At 38.2% G+C, this 19,808-nt stretch overlaps 1 protein-coding gene across 2 annotated transcripts in view; it reads left to right on the forward strand.

Moving 5' to 3' along the window:
• The first annotated feature begins 8,399 nt into the window (after positions 1–8,399).
• CP (ceruloplasmin) overlaps positions 8,400–19,808 on the forward strand; it is a 55,928-nt gene continuing 44,519 nt past the window's right edge. For both annotated transcript variants that reach the window (XM_082839195.1, XM_082839196.1), the window contains exons 1-4: positions 8,400–8,591; positions 16,648–16,895; positions 18,924–19,136; positions 19,501–19,674. In XM_082839195.1, the coding sequence (XP_082695321.1) occupies positions 8,446–8,591; positions 16,648–16,895; positions 18,924–19,136; positions 19,501–19,674 (781 nt within the window). In that variant the 5' untranslated portion in view covers positions 8,400–8,445. The remainder of the gene's footprint in view (positions 8,592–16,647; positions 16,896–18,923; positions 19,137–19,500; positions 19,675–19,808) is intronic.

Here is a 19,808-nt window from a genome sequence, read left to right on the forward strand (position 1 = left end):
AAAAGAACTCAGAATAATGGTAGCGAAGATGATCCAGGACCTCGAAAAAAGAATGGAAGCAAAGACTGAGAAGATACAAGAAATGTTTAACAAAGACCTAGAAGAATTAAACAACAAACACCTAGAATAATTAAAGAACAAACAAACAGAGATGAAAAATAACTAAAATGAAAAATACACTAGAAGGAATCAATAGCAAAATAACTGAGGCAGAAGAACGGATAAGTGACCTGGAAGACAGAATGGTGGAATTCACTGCTGTGGACCAGAATAAAGAAAAAAGAAAGAAAAGAAATGAAGACAGCCTAAGAGACCTCTGGGACAACATTAAATACACCAACATTCACATTATAGGGGTCCAAGAAGGAGAAGAGAGAGAGAGAAAGGACCCAAGAAAATATTTGAAGAGATTTTAGTTAAAAACATTGCTATCATGGGAAAGGAAATAGCCACTCAAGTCCAGGAAATTCAGAGAATCCCAGGCAGGATAAACCCAAGGAGAAAAATGCTGAGAAACATAGTAATCAAATTGGAAAAAAATTAAAGACAAAGAAAATTATTAAAAGCAACAAGGGAAAAATGACAAAAAAAACATACAAGGGAACTCCCATAAGGTTAACAACTGATTTCTCAGCAGAAATTCTACAAACCAGAAGGGAGTGACATGATATATTTAAAGTGTTGAAAGGCAAGAACCTACAACAAAGACTACTCTGCCCGGCAAGGATCTCATTCAGATTCAATAGAGAAATCAAAAGCTTTACAGACAAGCAAAAACCAAGAATATTCAGCACCACCAAACCAGCTCTACAACAAATGCTAAAGGAACTTCTCTAAGTGGGAAACACAAGACAAGAAGAGGACCTACAAAAACAAACCCAAAACAATTAAGAAAATTGTAATCAGAACATACATAGAGATAATCACCTTAAATGTGAATGGATTAAATGCTCCAACCAAAAGACACAGGCTTGCTGAATGGATACAAAAACAAGACCCATATATATGCTGTCTACAAGAGACCCACTTCAGAACTGGGGATACATACAGACTGAAAGTGAGGGGATGGAAAAAGATATTCCATGCAAATGGAAATCAAAAGAAAGCTGGAGTAACAATTCTCATATGAGATAAAATAGACTTTGAAATAAAGAATGTTACAAGAGACGAGGAAGGACACAACATAATGATCAAGAGATTAATCCAAGAAGAAAATATAACAATTATAAATTTATATGCACCCAACATAGGAGCACCTCAGCACATAAGGCAAATGCTAATGGCTATAAAAGAGGAAATTGACAGTAACATAATAATAGTGGGGGACTTTAACACCTCTCTTACACCAATGGACAAATCATCCAGTCAGGAAATTAATATGGAAACACAAACCTTAAATGACACAATAGACCAGATAGATTTAATCAATATTTATAGGGCATCCATCCCAAAACAGCAGATTACAATTCCTTCTCAAGTGTGCACGGAACATTCTCCAGGATAGATCACATCTTGGGCCACAAATCAAGCCTTGGTAAATTTAAGAAAATTGAAATCATATCAAGCATCTTTTCTGACCACAGTGCTATGAGATTAGAAATCAATTACAGGGGAAAATATGTAAAAAACACAAACACATGGAAGCTAAACAATATCTTACTAAATAACCAAGAGATCACTGAAGAAATCAAAGAGGAAATAAAAAAATACATAGAGACAAATGACAATGAAAACACAAGATCCAAAACCTATTGGATGCAGCAAACACGTTCTAAGAGGGAAGTTAATAGCTATACAAGCCTACCTCAAGAAACAAGAAAAATCTCAAATAAACAATCTAACCTACACCTAAAGGAACTATAGAAAGAAAAAAAACAAAACCCAAAGTTAGTAGAAGGAAAGAAATCATAAAGATCAGAGCAGAAATAAATGAAATAGAAACAGAGAAAGCAATAGCACAGATCAATAAAACTAAAAGCTTGTTCTTTGAGAAGATAAACAAAATTGATAAACCTTTAGCCAGACTCATCAAGAAAAAGAGGGAGAGGACTCAAATCAATAAAATTAGAAATGAGAAAGGGCAAGTTACAACAGACACCGCAGAAATACAAAGCATCATAGAGACTACTACAAGCAACTTTGGGTGAATAAAATGGACAACCTGGAAGAAATGGACAAATTCTTAGGAAGGTATAACCTTCCAAGACTGAACCAAGAAGAAATAGAAAATATGAACAGGCCAATCACAAGTAATGAAATTGAAACTGTGATTAAAAATTTTTCAACAAACAAAAGTTCAGGACCAGATGCCTTCACAGATTAATTCTATCAAACATTTAGAGAAGAGCTAACACCCATCCTTCTCAAACTCTTCCAAAAAATTGCAGAGGAAGGAATGCTCCCAAACTCATACTATGAGGCCACCATCACCGTGACCCCAAAACCAGACAAAGATGTCACAAAGAAAGAAAACTACAGGTCAATATCACTGATGAACATAGATGCAAAAGTCCTCAACAAAATACTAGCACACAGAATCCAACAACACATTAAAAGGATCACACACCATGATCAAGTGGGATTTTTCCCAGGGATGCAAGGATTCTTCAATACATGCAAACCAATCAATGTGATACACCATATTAACAAACTGAAGAAGAAAAACCATATGATCATCTTAATAGATGCAGAAAAATCTTTTGACAATATTCAACACCCATTTATGACACCCATTTATGATAGAAACTCTCCAGAAAGTGGGCATACCTCAACATAATAAAGCCCATATATGACAAACCCACAGCAAACATCATTCTCAATGGTGAAAACTAAAAGCATTTCCTCTAAGGTTAGGAACAAGACAAGGATGTCCACTCTTGCCACTATTATTCAACATAGTTTTGGAAGTCCTAGCCACAGCAATCAGAGAAGAAAAAGAAATAAAAGTAATACAAATTGGAAAAGAAGTAAAACTGTCACTGTTTGCAGATGACATGTTACTATACATAGAGAATCCTAAAGATGCCACCAGTAAACTACTAGAGCTAATCAATGAATTTGGTAAAGTTGCAGGATACAAAATTAATGCACAGAAATCTGTTGCATTCCCATACACTAACAATGAAAGATCAGAAAGTTAATTAAGGAAACAATCCCATTCACCATTGCAACAAAAAGAATAAAATACCTAGGCATAAACCTAGCTAAGGAGGTAAAAGAATTGTGCTCAGAAAACTATGACACTGATGAAAGAAATCAAAGATGACACCAACAGATGTAGAGATATACCATGTTCTTGGATTGGAAGAATCAACAGTGTGAAAATGACTATACTACTCAAAGCAATCTACAGAATCAATGCAATCCCTATCAAATTACCAATGGCATTTTTTATAGAACTGGCACAAAAAAACTTAAAATTTGTATGGAGACAAAAAAGACCCCAAATAGCCAAAGCAGTCTTGATGGAAAAAAACGGAGCTGGAGGAATCAGACTCCCTGACTTCAGACTATACTACAAAGCTACAGTAATCAAGACAATATGGTACTGGCACAAAACTAGAAATATAGATCAATGGAACAGGATAGAAAGCCCAGAGATAAATCCATGCACCTATGGTCATCTAATCTATGAGGCAAAGATATACAATGGAGAAAAGACAGTCTCTTCAATAAGTGATGCTGGGAAAACTGGACAGCTACATGTAAAAGAATGAAATTAGAACCCTCCCTAACACCATACACAAAAATAAACTCAAAGTGGATTAAAGACCTAAGTGTAAGGTCAGACACTCTAAAACTCTTAGAGGAAAACATAGGCAGAACACTCTATGACATATATATATATATAGCAGGACATATACCTTGGGGTAAGACAGTAAAAATCCATTGCCTCCCTTCCCACGTGAAGGCTAACTGGTCCTGGTACCCCTTAACTAAGGGTATGCTGAAAAATGCATTAGATAAATATAAGACTCTGTGGTTTGTCTTGAGAGAAAAGGAGATTGTATCCAAGAGTTGGGCTATGTTTGGAACTGCTGCATAGATACAGGGTGTTACCTTGTATAATTCTCTATAGTCTACTGTCATAAGCCAGGTGCTGTTTGGTTTTTTTCACCAGCAACATAGGGCTATAGAACAGGCTTTGTGCTGGTCTTATAACCCCTACTTTCTCTAATCCCATGATGGTAGCCTTTATTCCTTCCTGTCCCCCTGGTAGACGATATTGTTTTATTGCCACCATTCTCCCAAGGATGGGAAACTTTACAGGGTCTCATTTAGCATGACCCACAATTACAGGCTTGATCGCAGATTCTATTTTTTTTTTTTTTTTTTTTTTTTTTTTGGGTACACGGACCTCTCACTGTTGTGGCCTCTCCCGTTGCAGAGCACAGGCTCCGGATGCACAGTCTCAGCGGCCATGGCTCACGGGCCCAGCCGCTCCGTGGCATGTGGGATCTTCCCGGACCGGGGCACGAACCCATGTCCCCTGCATCAGCAGGCAGACTCTCAAGCACTGCACCACCAGGGAAGCCCTTGATCGCAGATTCTTAAGCAGTACTTACTGGTGGTGGTTGTGAGGTCCAGGTCCTGTAGGACATCCACATCCAAAATATATCCAGGTATGGGTGAAATATAAACCAGATAAACACAGAGAGTTAATCTTTCAATTTGTACATTCAAGCTCACATGTTTCACCTGCACCATTTGGCCTCCATATCCATCAATGGGTCATATTTCCCCTTGGAACTTGGATGGATTCCCACAGATCAGGGTGCACTGGGCACCAGTATCTACTAAATCCAGAGAAGTCATTTTATTGGTGCAGGACCAATAAATAGTTCAACATTGGGTCTCTGGTCACCCCTTATGACTATACCAAGGAGCAACCCTGATCCCTAGAACTGGGGGTATCTACCCCTGATCTTCATCTATCCACAGTGGTAGAGTGTGGGCTTGTGCCCCTTCCTCTTGCTGTCAGGGGAGTAAACTGGTTTTCTTTGGGTAATGCTTTCTATAAGGTTAAAAGGACCGAATTAGGTTGTTTATATTTATTCTCTTTAGGGGTCCTGGCTAATATAAGTTCTTGCCATAATTGCTGTGGGAAATTCTAGTTGGGTCCCTTTAATTTCCTCACTATTTGTGTTTTTTGTTTTTTCTCTTTGGTGTTATCTACCCATCTATTTCCCCTGTGTCAGATCTTTTCAGTCTCACTTAAATCAGCTCTCATGGCCACAGTCATCTAAATGGGTTGATTAACAATTGGGGCCAAAACTGAAACTAAGGTCCCTAACCAAGGTCACTAACCAAGCTCCTGGAGTAGTCTTCTGGATATGATCCTTCATACCTGCTGTAAATAACTCTTTATCAGGTCCTCAGAAATTAGGGACATTGATCGCATGCTTCATTCCTAATTCTCCTGCTATTTCTTGTAACTCTTCTATAGATGTCATCCTAGTGGTGGGGACGGCACATCTCACTCAAGTTGGCTAGGCGCCCTCGGCCACATAGAAACGTTGCCAGAGGCCAGGCTGCAGTATAACTAAGGCCATTTTAGACAATTTCTGACCCATTTAACATGATGCCATCTCCCCCAGTATTCCATAAATGGGGCATCCAGGCTGCTATTCCTTCCCTACTCTTCTGGTTAAACCTGCTGGTTAATTCTATTAACTCAGCGGAGGAATATTCTGGCACTGTGGTTTTGGGGCCTGTAGGGATCTCCTCTCAATTATCTCCTGGTTCCCTAGTGGCCTGAATTTTAGTTTGGATCAGAGGTTGTGCTTCCTTTTCCTCCTCTATAATTATGTCTTCATCTTCTGACAAGTCATTATCCCAAGGATCACACCTCTTGGAGTCCCAGTTCTGCTGTGAAATAACAGTCCTCACCTTTGAGTGGGGCAGCCTATCACCCTGTATTTTAGCTATCTTACATGCCGTCACTACAATATGCTCTTCCTGTTATATTTTCTTTGACATGAGGTCAGAAGTGGCAGAACATGCCCTCTGGACAGCCCTGTCTAACAACAAAATCTCTTTAGTCTTCTCTAGTTTCCCGCTGAGCTGTAATTCCTTTTCTGTGCTAATCCTTAGAGCATATAATGAAGGCCATGCAACAGCTGAGATAGCTTGCTCACTCTTTTTTTTCCACTTTCACTTTCCTGCTGCTTCAGTCAATATATCTAGGAAGCGCTTTGGCATTTTCTGGGCATCCTGTACTCACACAGTGGCCCAAAGTATCCCACAAACCTAGCCAGGTCACCCCACATGGAAGAGGCTGGCCAGCCTGGGATTTCCCCCACCACAGCAGGCTTTCCCCCAGCATGACCCCTTTACCCATTCCTGTGTCATTTTCTGTCTCCTGGCTGGCTCACCAATTGTTGGAGGATGGAGGGGATGGAAAGTGCCCACGAACTGAGAAGGTATCTTGACACCAGAAATCGAGACAGGCAGCTCCATATAATCAATGGATTCATTTATTATAGAGTAAATTCCTCACAGGGTAGGATTGGCAGACAAGGATCCAGAAGCATTTGCAGCTGCTCTCCACACCACCCAGGGACCATTGGGACAATTTTATAGTTAACCTAGGGTATGAGGGTAGTTGCTTGGAAACAGGAGGCACATTTCTATGTCAAGATTTATGAATGGGTAACTAGTCTCACGGGCACTGGCAACATATCAGTGAAGGTCTTCAGGGCATAGGGGCCACCTGGATCTAAAGATCATTAAAAAATATCTATTAGCTACAAAGCCCTCGATGATAGATAAGTGATTTCCCGCATAGTACAGCCCTGGGTAAGGTCAGTGGAAGAACAGGAACTGTGCAGTCCCAAGATGGCATCATTTACACCATCAGCCATACACTGGCTCATACAGGGGCTTCATGCCAATTAAAAAGTGCCCCCTCAAAAAAAAAAGTGCCCCCTCTACAAGAATAAACTACTAAAAGATGTTCTCTCTGTGGGGACTATTTGGAAAAAAGGAACCTTTCTGGGCACCAATTTTTAAAAGGAACAGCATCTTGCAAGACACAGGGTTTGGCCAGTGGAGTCTGGGCAAGATTTTAGTCCCACTCAGGTCCACTCAGTGGGCATGAGGGCACAATTGTTTAAGGTGCCTCAAGAAGGAGGTCTTGGGACATCCTGGGCATTGTGACTCAATTTTCTGCATCAAGATAATTAGTTAAGATTATTGTTAGCTGGTCATTTCAATTAATTTGAACAATAGCCCTCAGAGGCTGAGATTTTAAAGATGAGGAAACTGAGGCTGCGGTCAAGTATGTATCTTGCCTGGGGTCACATGGTGTCATCAGATTTTGATCTTCATCCTGCTGTTTTCCTTAGCATTCAGTCTCCTTCTCTGATTTATGTTTCTCTGTAGCACTAGTTGCTAATAATAAATATTTCACTCTTCATTTGTATGTAGTTGTTCTCTCCCCAGTAGAACGTAAGTTGACGAGGGTAGGGATTCATGTCCGTTTTATTCACTGCTGTATCCCCACAGTGCTTAAAACAGTGTTTGGCACACAGAGGGCTCATTCAGTAATACTTATTAAATGAATGAATTATTCAAACATTGTGGTGCCTTCGCCTATACCAATCCATTTCTATAAACACCTTTTGGCAAATATTTACAGAATGCATTGAGGTATTCTAGAGAAAAAGATTACATCAGCACAAAATGTGCACTGTTATCATCAGGATTTTCTTCAACTAAAAAATAAAAAGTCTTTTACTCCCAAATTCATGTCCACATCAAAGAGAGAAACCCCAGGTTAATGAACTAGAGCTCTTTCTCTTTACTAAAATCAACTTTTGCCTTTGAAGACAGGTTTATTTGTCTGATTTTTTTGATAATTAAAACAGAATCATCAACCCCTGTTATTCTCTGCTAGTTATTTGCATATAGCAATACACAATAATCTGATAAACTTTCTATGATGATGTGTTCAGAGCTTACAAAATAAATAAAGCCTTCAAAATAAATTCTTATTTGAGGGTACTTAAATCTGGCATGCTAAATATCATGTTTTGTAGCTTAAAGTTGTAACTAGGTATTGTTAGGCTTTTCGAAAGGAAAGAGGGCATTGTATTGTAGCATATTTTTGGAAGAACAAAAGGAGCATTTAGACATGAACTTTGCCCTCCTGGAATTTACACAATGAATGGTAGAAGCACAGTTATAAACACTCCAGCGCCTCCAACAATAACTGTTGACTTTTTATTTGCAATCAGAGAATCCTGGCAATGGACAACTAAGTTTTCCCTGGGTTTACGAGAACTGAACTGAAGTGGAAAATGTTATTTGCTTTAACGAAATAATTTCGTCTTGTGCAACAAAAAATTCTGTCAATCAAGCAAATAAAGGGAGAAAGGCTTATTTATAAAGTTGCCGGCTTCTGATTTCATTCCGTTGCTTCTCAGGCTCCAAGAGGAAAAGAAAATGAAGACTTCCTTGCTCTGTATTTTTCTAATTTTATGTAGTACCTCAGCCTGGGCGAAAGATAAACATTATTACATTGGAATTATTGAAACAACTTGGGACTATGCCTCTGACCATGGGGAAAAGAAACTTATTTCAGTTGACACGTAAGTCACTATTTTTTCTTGATTATAGACCAAATTTATAAATTATTGATTTAAAAAATAAAGCCAATAAGATGAAATATTTCTTTAATTTGTATATACAAAAACTGCAAAATATGGACTTGAAACATTAGACACTTTAATAAATCTCTAATTCCTGGGATTTTGTTTGTTTTTTGAGAGGCTGCCTTACTCCTTTCCACTTGGTATGAGGAACTGTGTGGGCTTCTTATTACCCCCTCTGGTTCTTATCACATCTCCCATCAGGGTTCAGTCTTTCTGTCTGTTTATGCAGAAGTTCTTTCATCTAAAGAATGACTGTATAAAATTTTATATTTCCTATACCGTTTACTGATTAGTAGTGGTAAAAATAAAAGGTTTTTTAATCCTTCAAAGAATCATTTATAGAAATCAAATACAATTTTAATATGACTTTGCCTAATACTCGTTGGGTGACTCTGGACTGTTAATTACATTCATCTTTCTCAGACTCAGCATCCTAACCTGTAAAATGGAGACAATGAGAATACTTCAGGGGGTTGTTTAAAGAGTGGGTGCACGTAGAGCTCTTCGTACAGTCCTTGGCACATAATACATGTGCAAAAAAATGTGAGATAGTTATTATAATGCCTCCTCAAAAAGCTCTATGTAAATGAAAGGTTTTCTTGTTTCAGTTGAAAGGTCCCTTATTTCCAGAAACATCCACCACATGAAAAACCAGGGGTATAGTTTTCCTTGAAGTTTTTTGTGATAGAAGTTTATCTATACAGAGGTCATCACTTTTAATAATGTTAGTTAAACATTTAACACCAAATTGAAATTTGTTATTCAAAACCATATTCACAACATTTAAAGATGTATTTTGGTGGTGAAAATATATTTTAAAGATGATAAATGTATCTTAATAGTGATACTTAAAAATGTATGTTAATGGTGACAAATGAAACCAATGACCATTAACTGCTGAGATTGTATCTTTAAAAATTGGCTATAAAGTATGCCAAATTTCATGACATTGACTCTGTTGATGGGTATACACTATTCTCATTAATTTTATGTACGTTTGAAATTTTTCAAAGCTGATAATAATACCTAATTGTTAAGTTATTAATTCAGTAATATGCAGTGAGGAAAGTTTCTGACCTAAAGATAACTAATTGTAAATAAAACTAGTATATCTTACAATTATTTTTTTAAGCCTGGTTTTGAGCTACTGTTCTCTTCTTAGGGACATGACATATTTTTATGGCTTCATAAGGACCATTATTTTGTATGCATTCAGCATTTTCCCTAGCTGAACATAATATAAATTATGCATTTTTTAATAGGGAAACTAGACACATTTTTTAAAAGGTCAGACATATTAGGGGAAAAAAAGTACTGTCCTACTCCACGCCCTCACCCACCATCCTTCTGCCATTATTCATGGTCAAAAATCAAATAAAATCAGTTTTACTGGGCATCAACTAAGTGCAAGACATTGCCCCAGGCACACTTTAGTAAAGTCTTCTCTAATTCTAGAAATTTAGAAGAGAAAAAGGCTTTGTTAAGAATTTTTTTGCAGGGAGGGGAGAGAATTCCTTTATTTTTAAATACTCTAAGGATTTTCCTGGCAGTCCAGTGGTTAAGATTGGAAGCCCTCCCTCTTCCAATGCAGGGGGCGTGGGTTCAATCCCTGGTTGGGGAACTAAGATCCCACATGCTGCACAGCACAATCAAAAAAAAAAGATTAAATACTCTAATGTCCTGTGTGTGCTGGAGAGGTTATACAGCATTGGCTTGATCACCTTCTTTTGCTTCAGCAACAGCCTAGAGTTGTGCAAACTCTAGATGACAATGCTCACTCTGTCTGTGAAATTTTTAATACATCTGAACAGCAAATATTGAATAGGCCTTTAGCAATTTTGCCAGTACTATGCTAACCTTTTTGTATAGATGAGTTTAGGTAGCAACTTTTTGCTTCCTCTTTGTCTCAGATTTGCAGAATGTCCAGCTACTTAATCCATTCAGCCTTCTATAACAAAATACACCAGACTGGGTAGCTAATCAACAACAGAAATTAATTTCTCACAGTTCAAGAGATTGAGAAGTCCAAGGTGCCAACATGGTCATCTCTCTTCCGAGTTCATAGCCTTTTTACTGTGTCCTCACTTGGTGGAAGGGACTAAGGATCTCTTTGGAGCCTCTTTTATAAGGCATCTACCCTGTTCATGAGCGCTCCTCCCTCATGACCTAAGCACATCCAAAGACCTCACCTCCTAATACAATCACATTAGGGATTAGGATTTCAACATATGAATTGGTGGGGGGTAGGACATAAATATGGCAAAGACTGATGTGATATCACCAGGCATGATTACTGACACTCGTTGTGTGAAGGCTAAAAAGGAGTAGAGATAAATAGGCTGAGAAACAGGTTGAAAGAGTGCAAGATAGTTGTTAGGCAGAGAATTAGGTTTAAGCTGATGTTGACCTTGAAGGTCTGGAACAATGAAGACGAAAGTATGTATTGAGATGGCAGAAACTCCATCTGTTTCATGCACCAGTGATCACTAGTACCTAGAACATAGGACACACTAAATAAATATAATTTTGAGTAAATGAAAGTGAATGAATAAAAGTATATAGGAAGCTAGACAAAATTATAGGCTGTGTTGTAAAAATTTTCCCTTGCTCCTAGTATGGACAGATTCACACCACAGATAAATAAATGAAATAAATCAGAAGATACAACAAAATAAGAAAAGTCAGTTTATGGAGTTATATGTGGGATAGTGGAACTGAAAACACTGGCAGATATAAAAGAGAAAATGTATGGATGTCTTTTAACTAGGAAAATAGAGTTTACTTTTTTTTGTCATATCAGTAATATTTATTTCTAATGGGGTGAGGTAGAAAGCAATTTCCTTATGCTCAGCACTGCCGCTTACTTAGGTCTGTGCCTTATCTGTCATTTCAACAAATCAATAAGTAAAGATCTAGAAAATATAGTTCCTGCTCCTAAGTTATTTGTACTTAAATGAGAATAAAAGACATACATATGAAAACAATTAGCAAATGCAATACTTTGTTCAGGGCCCATGGTAGACACTAATTAAATATGTATTGACTGTTGGCTACATAGTAGCAATAAGTAGCAATACTCCTCTTATCTTCAGGTTACTTTTTTTCCTGGTGACATATAGGATGCTAGAAATAAGTGAAAAAAATCCTTAAACACAAGAAGAGCCTTCACAAAACCCTTTTACACTAACTTCATAGGCTCTCACTCAGGCTTGGTGACTTAATTAACATACAGTTCTTACAAACATTGTTACCTAGTTTTCCAGCCCACTGTAGGTTTGAGAAATAAATCAGAAATATTATAGTGAAGATGTCATCATAAGCAGACCCAATGACCAGAAGAAATGATAGCTCAAATTTTACCCAAAGAAATAGAGAACAAACCAAGAACATTCCACACTATGGTATAATCATAAGGATTATAATTATAATATTGAGTGATCAGGATACCATAAATATTCAATAAATGTTAATGTTTACTATCATTATCAGAAAAGAAGTTGATTTTTTTTCCCAGTACACCCTGTTTAAGAAAACAAGGAAGCAAACAAAACATTTTTAAAGAAAAAACTTGCACCGAAGGCATTCATTTTACCCCTTCAAAAATGGTCTTAAAATTTAAAATAATTCTTAAAGAGGTATAATTATGAGCTAAAGTTATCTGGAAAAGTCGCTTACAATGACTCATATTCCAAGGTTGCCAAATAAAAAATAGTAAGCAAAATCTAGTGTGGTATAAACACTTCATATAGGACAGCCTGTGTGCAGGAACTAATGAAGTAACTACACCATTTTATACATTTCAGGCTCTACAATTTATTATCACAGCTGCTATTTTCCCCAAGAACATATCCAAAAGAGGGCTGACACCTAGGTACCATTTTCATGCTGTGTTAATGAAGCCAGGCCAGTGAGAACCTATAATTCACTTGAGTTTGTGCTATGCATACCCAGGTTAAGTCTTTGCCTGCCAGTTAATTTTTGACTGTTTTCCTTGTGATTCCTGTGTGTAGTAGGCAGAATTTTTTTAATGACCCGCAAAGATATCTTACCCTAAAACTCCAGAACCCGTGAATATGATGAGATATCACTCCCACGATTTATGTTATATTCAGTGATACAGTTGACTTTAAACTAAGGACACGATCTAGGTGGGTCTAGTCCAAAGCAGAGAATTCTCTAGTAGAAGAAAAGGAAGTCAGAGAGATTCAAAGAGGTTTGAGGGGGATTCAACAAACTGTTGCTGACTTGAAGATGGAAGAAGCCACTGGGAAGGAATATGGGTGGTCTTAAAGAACTGGGAGAGGTCCTCATCTGGTAGTTAGCAAGGAAGCAGGAATTTCAGTCCTACAACCATAATGAACTGAATTCTGCCAATAACCTGAGTGAGATTGGCAGTAGACTTCTCCACAGATCCTCCAGACAAGTACTCAGCCCAGCCAACAGCTTGATGCCAGCTGTGATAACCTGAGCAGAGAACCCAGTCATGCCATGCCAGACTTCTGATCCAAGGAACTGTGAAATAATAAATAGGTGCTGTTTTAAGCTGCTTTATGATCATTTGTTACACAGCAAGAGAAAACTAATATACTGTGTCTCAATGAATGAAGCTAAGACTCCAGAAACTTTTCACGTGTATTACCCACATGTTAGTAACCATGGCTAAACATAAACCAAGGCCCCCTTGAGTGCACTCTGAATTTATGGATGGGAGTAGCATTATTATTATCTTACTAAGGCAGTGTAAAAAATGTTTTAATTCCTCTACCATTAAAAACTCACTTCTGGGTCTGAATCTACCAGAAATTAGAGGAATTGCTATAGGATTATAGGAATTGGGGGCGCTAAAAAGGAAGGATGTGTTTACTGAGAGGGAGACATATCTATTGTAATGAATAGAAGAGAACATGTTACAGTTGCCAGCAGAAAGAACTATGATTAATGTGAATTACTTGTTTGGGTCAAAGAACAACCATAATAGGTTTTTTATTGACTGGATATCTGATTGGCAAACTTCCTGCAAGCTTCCAGTAACTGAGGCTTTGATCCCAAAGCCGTGCTCTTAAAGTTAAATAGACATTCCCTAATGACAGTTTGATGTTTCTTTGGAGACAGAGCATAAGCAAACAGGCCTCCCCCAAGCTATCACATGATGTGAAGTATTTCCCAATTTGGTTAAGATTTAATTTTGTTTCAGAAAAAAAGACAAGATGGGAAACACATTTTGCATATTGCTATGTGTATAAAAGGAATTCCAAATGTTAAAAATACTGGATAGATTATAATTTCAGATCAATTATTTTTTTAAGTAATTTTTACACCCCTCCCCCCAAAATCTTTGTATACAAAAAAACGGAATCCCAAAACTTAGACAATGCTCCTCCTATTTCAGGAAGTGATTAATACAGGAGAATTTCAATATAATGAAAGCATTTTGACAAAGTCTGCTACAGTTTATTGAAAAGGGATGTGACATATTTCTTAATGCTTTAGAGGCACATTTAGGAAATATAAATACACACTATAAATGAAGTCTTAAGAATTTGAGGGCTATTTTAAAACTCTGGCTTTATTTAAGATATGGATCAACAGAGCATGGTAGAACACAGACTAGAATCTCTATTTAAATATCATTGGGACCAATCCCCTAGCAATAAAAGTGTGTACAGACACTGGAGAAAATTTACCTCGAGGCTTAGACGGACCTGTGTGAGACTGAGTTGTCCAGGTTCCTCTGGTGTGACCCAAGAGTAATTCCATCCTTGCACCGTAAGCTTTGCAGCTGCCTCTGCGTGCCTGACTGAACTGCCCTCTTCCTGACCTCCTCTCAGCAGTGTGGACTGGATGAATCTGCCTTTAATCTCAGCGGCCTTCAGTGCCTCAGAATTTTGCTGTTGGTAAAACATCTATTTATTAAGAATACTCCTGTCCGTACTAATGCTGCTGTTTCCAGGGAAGAATGTTTTCCCATGTATTTTGATGTCCTCGAAGTCTCTCAGAGCCTTTCTTAATTTTTTTTTTCTGTTTTGTTCTAACAAAATGGAAACTGCAACAAACAATTAGAAAATGAAAACAAATATCAGAAATAAAGGCTTAAGCATGGATTTGCCATCCTGGGTACAAAAAAAGTCACTTCTTTATTTTTCTAACTTCCAGCTTGGCCCTTCTCCCACCATGATAGGGGAAGGGAACCCCATCTCATTCATCTTTCAGTGAACAAGTTGAGAATCCTGGGGTTTAAACAATCCAGGTTTTAAAAAATTGGGCTCCCTAGTGTGACAACTATGAGATGCTCATTGTTGAAACCCCCTGGCCAGTTCAGAACACGGGGGCTCTACTATCTCCAAAGCCTGTTCCCAATGCCCAAATGCAGCCACCAGGACCACTGCCAAGCGGCCCTGCTCACTGGTCCCAGCACTCAGGCTCAATCAGGTGCCCCCATGCGGCCATGCCAGCTGACGTTTGACCACGACCAGGGTATGGCCTGGAAACAGAACCTGCCACCTTTCTGTCTCATGTCCTCCAGGAATCCCACTGCCTGTGGGACTGGGCCGCTTTCTTCCCCTTCCCCTTGCAGCCTCCCCTACTCAGGTTGCCCATGAACGCAGAGCGGCATCAGAACACACAGGGGTATTTGTTAGCAAATGCAGATGCCTGACCCTCACACCAACAGCACAGAAGCAGAATCAGTGGGGCTGGGGCCTAGGAACTTCTATTTTATCAAGGTCCTCAGTAGATCCCTGTGCACATGAAAACTTAAGAAACATTAGGCCTGAGCCCTAGATTTTTTAAAAAACAGATCTTTAAATTTGGACCTTGCAACAGAGAAAGTCCAGAGCTCCCAGACAAGCCCTGCCCTCATCTTGAAGAGAGAATGGAAAAGTACCCCTCACTCTTTCTGATGAGCTTCTCGCTGAGGAAACAAGACAAAGTTTATTTCTCCTCAGTCACGTTATCTGGCCTCATATGGGTTGAATGGAAAATGGTAAGGTGTCAAAGGTCACCGAGATCAAAGTAGGCAAAACGCAGGCGCGCGCACACACACATGAACAAACACAGACCCCCAGACCATCAGCTGGGGTTAGCAGTTTTTATTCTAGTGGAGGAGACCTCGGTTGTGGAAGGGCTTGCCAAAGCCCAGGTTTTAAGTGGGTTCCCCTGAATGGCTAGATGGCATTGCCCACAAATAGATCCCACTGAACTCTCTGGGCTTGCATTAAGGACAATAACTTAAGAATCAGTTCAAAAGTTTGAATATCAAACTTGCTGTCTTTTCTTTTCTTCTTTTCTTTTTTTTCCTGGCTACTATTCAATTTGCTGATATTTTTAGGAAAGTTTTAAGCAACTATTAATCAGCCACTAACCTGAATATAAACATTCAACGTTCAAGCACTTTTGCTAGCAAGGGATTAAAAAATCACAGGGGTAATTCAAATGCAAAGATAATTTTAAGACCCACACACATTGATGAATCAATTCCAACTTTGATTTAGTTTTGCTAAAAGAAATTAGAAAGTTGGAATTACTTTAGCATTATTAGTTTTACTTTAGAAAAAAATATGCACTCACTTTCACATCTCACATATCCAGAATGAATGCTTATAAACTCAGATTTTTCCAGTGGCTGAAAGAGGTATGCCATAAGTGAGAAATGCCTTCGTTAACTGCTTTATTTTAATATTTCACTTTAATTTTGTGTTCTATCCCACAATGCCTCTGTGTTTTACCATGAAAACCTTACAGGAAATACTCTGGTAAGATGCATTACATTTTTATGACGCATCCACACGTGGTGGTCTGCCATATAGCTTATGTGTGACACCTCACATAATTAAAATAACAGGGCTAAATGCCAGCGCTCCTCTTCATTTTTTGGAGGCATCCCTACAACAACTGGCAAACATTTAATATGATATGGTCATTCATTTCTCTTTCATCATAATGTTATCCCCAGCAGTGATGGCTTCTAATAGAGTTGTCTTCTTTTCCTTTGCAGGGAACATTCCAATATCTATCTTCAAAATGGCTCCAATAGAATTGGAAAAGTCTACAAGAAGGCCGTGTATCTTCAGTACACAGATGAAACCTTTGGGACAATTATAGAGAAACCTGTCTGGCTGGGGTTTTTAGGCCCTATTATCAAAGCTGAAACTGGAGATAGAGTTTATGTACATTTAAAAAACTTTGCCTCTAGGCCTTATACTTTTCACGCACATGGAATGACTTACTATAAGGAACATGAGGGTAAGTTCAGCTCATATGCTAGCTGGAATTTCTTCTTCCTTTTCAGTAGGAACACTTTTTAATTTCTGAGATTATGGACTTTCCTCCTGGATAAGACCTGTACTATGTTGTTTAGCTCTAAACTATTTTATGAATAAGTATTTTGGTTCATCCTAATAATGCTGTGTTTCTCTGGGTTATACTTGTTTTGTGTGAAGTGTGAATGTGATAGAATTTCTGTGTGGACTCATGTAGTGAGAGTCAGTGAGAGCTGGGACTTCCTTCCCAGTGCCCAACCCCTTTCCAGACACATGGTCAAAATAAGAGAAATGGGCAGTGTGCATTAAAGCCTGGAAAAGACGAAAATCCAGAAGGAGGAAACAGGAAAGAAACAAGAAATCCCCAAGATGAGGATGATCTTATCTCTGAAGTTCCTACATGTGAACGTACTGTAGCCATTGTCACCTTCCATCCTAACTTTGGATAAACTCTGTCCCAGCTAAGGCAGCATGAGTAGTCTCATACAGTAGCCAAGTAGTGCAGGTGGCTGGATGGTCCCAGAGTCACATCTGAGACACAGTTAACCAAAAGGTCATTTGAATGTAGGACTTGGAATCCTTAAAGATGGTACAGGAAGAACGAATATTAGATTTGGTGCTTGTGACCTCATTCTTAGTACATGATGATGATGAAGGGAGAAGGTGTTTTGTTGTGATTAAGAACAAGAGCTTCAAACTTAATAGACTGATGTTTGAGTGCAGCATTGCCTTTTATTGACTGAATGACCTTGGACAAGTTAACTTAAATTCTCTGTGCTACAGTTTTCTCATCTATAAAATAGGGACAATGAGAGTACACAATAATAGCTCAATAAATGTCAGCTATTATCATAGGCAAAAATGCCGAGACCGTGTTCATTGAAATTATAAGGATCAAGTTTGGAAATTAGGATAAAATTAGTTTTAATTAATTATTGGTTTTCTATTTAAAAGAGGTATTGCTTTACAGGGTGAATGTTTTGATCTTCTATATTTTTAAATTTGTTTTTCTAAACCAAACAATTACATTCATAGCATAAAAGCTGACTGCCATCTTATTTATTTTTTACAATTTCATGATATATTATGGTTTTAATCATTTTTAAGGTATGATCATTGCATTGTGGATATGTTAGAAGAAAAAAGAGTTCTTTTAGGGCTTCCCTGGTGGCGCAGTGGTTGGGAGTCAGCCTGCCGATGCAGGGGACACGGGTTCGTGCCCCGGTCCGGGAAGATCCCACAGGCTGAGGAGTGGCTGGGCCCGTGAGCCATGGCCGCTGAGCCTGCGGGTCCGGAGCCTGTGCTCCGCAACGGGAGGGGCCACAGCAGTGAGAGGCCCGTGTACCGCAAAAAAAAAAAAAAAAAAAAAAAAAAAAAGAGTTCTTTTAGAGATACATAATTATTTATGAATGAAATGATATGATGTCAGGGATTTGCTTTAGAATAATTCACTGATGATGACTAATTCACTGTTAAGAGTGGGTGAGGGTATAGATGAAACAAGATTGGCCTTGAGTTGATCATTGTTAAAGCTGGGTTGTTGGGCACATGGAAGTTGATTATATTATTCTCTCAGCTTTTGCGTATGTTTGGAAATTTACAAAATTAAACAATCCCATGGTTACTTCACAGGCAAAAATCTGATATCATACAAGAAGCTTCAAGTGATAGGAGAAAGCAGCCATTTTGCTCTTACTTCCATACCATAACCTCAGGGCAAACGTGGTTCTTTAAATTGCAAACCACAGTCATTATGCTGCTGACATATCTATTACTGCTCCTTGAAGGCTCAGTCAAGTATAAAAAATGATAACATTTTCTGTGAAACTTCCACACCCTGTAGCCATTTGCCTTTTATTCTTCTGTGCTCAAATAGAACACCACTGTGTTCCCAAGGGGATACACACTAGCTGTTGAATAAGTGTTTGCTGAATGAATTAATAGACCATCTATTTTCTCATTCAAGCTCAAACACATTCAATTTGTAATTTCATTGCATGTCATTTCCTAGGGGCCATCTACCCTGACAACACCACAGATTTTCAAAAAGCAGACGACAAAGTGCGGCCAGGTGAACAGTGTATGTACATATTGCATGCCAACCCGGAACAAGGTCCTGGTGAGGAAGACAGCAATTGCGTGACCAGGATTTACCATTCCCACATTGATGCTCCAAGAGATATCGCCGCAGGACTCATTGGGCCTTTAATACACTGTAAAAAAGGTACATTTTCTCATTATTATTCACAATAAATGACCAAAGACAGTAGAGAGGGAGGTTTGTTTTTTAAATATACTTTAAGTCTTATGTGTTATGATTGAGTAGGTAAGGTAGAGAGGCAGTGAGTCTAGAAAAAAAGGAACGGAAGAGCAGGGAAGGGTACGGAGAAAAATGGATACGTGGAACAACATTCAGGTTACTGAACGTAAATTCCCTAAATGTTTCCAAGTCTATAAAACCGAAGTGACTGGTTTAGATTTCTGGTTTATTGGGAAAATAAATACAAAAAAAATTTTTAAACTATAAATCACATGCTAAAATTCATGCTAAAAATTAAGTTCTACTGAAATAGTAATTTTCACTTCAGATTCTCTGGATAAAGAAGAAGAAAAAAATATTGACAAAGAATTTGTGGTGATGTTTTCTGTTGTGGATGAAAATCTCAGCTGGTACCTAGAAGACAACATTAAGACCTACTGCTCTGAACCAGAGGAGGTTGACAAAGACAATGAAGACTTCCAGGAGAGTAACAGAATGTATTGTAAGATTACATAAGATCTGTTAACTTTATCTTATTTTTCTCGGTCCAATAATTCTGCTACTCTTATTCCCTCACATGAATAAGTAGCATGTTTCTAATCTATGCCCTTGGTAACAAAGCATATTGGATGTGCA

Source organism: Leucopleurus acutus, assembly GCF_964270905.1.
Source record: "Leucopleurus acutus genome assembly, chromosome: 5".
Taxonomy (NCBI): Eukaryota; Metazoa; Chordata; class Mammalia; order Artiodactyla; family Delphinidae; genus Leucopleurus; species Leucopleurus acutus.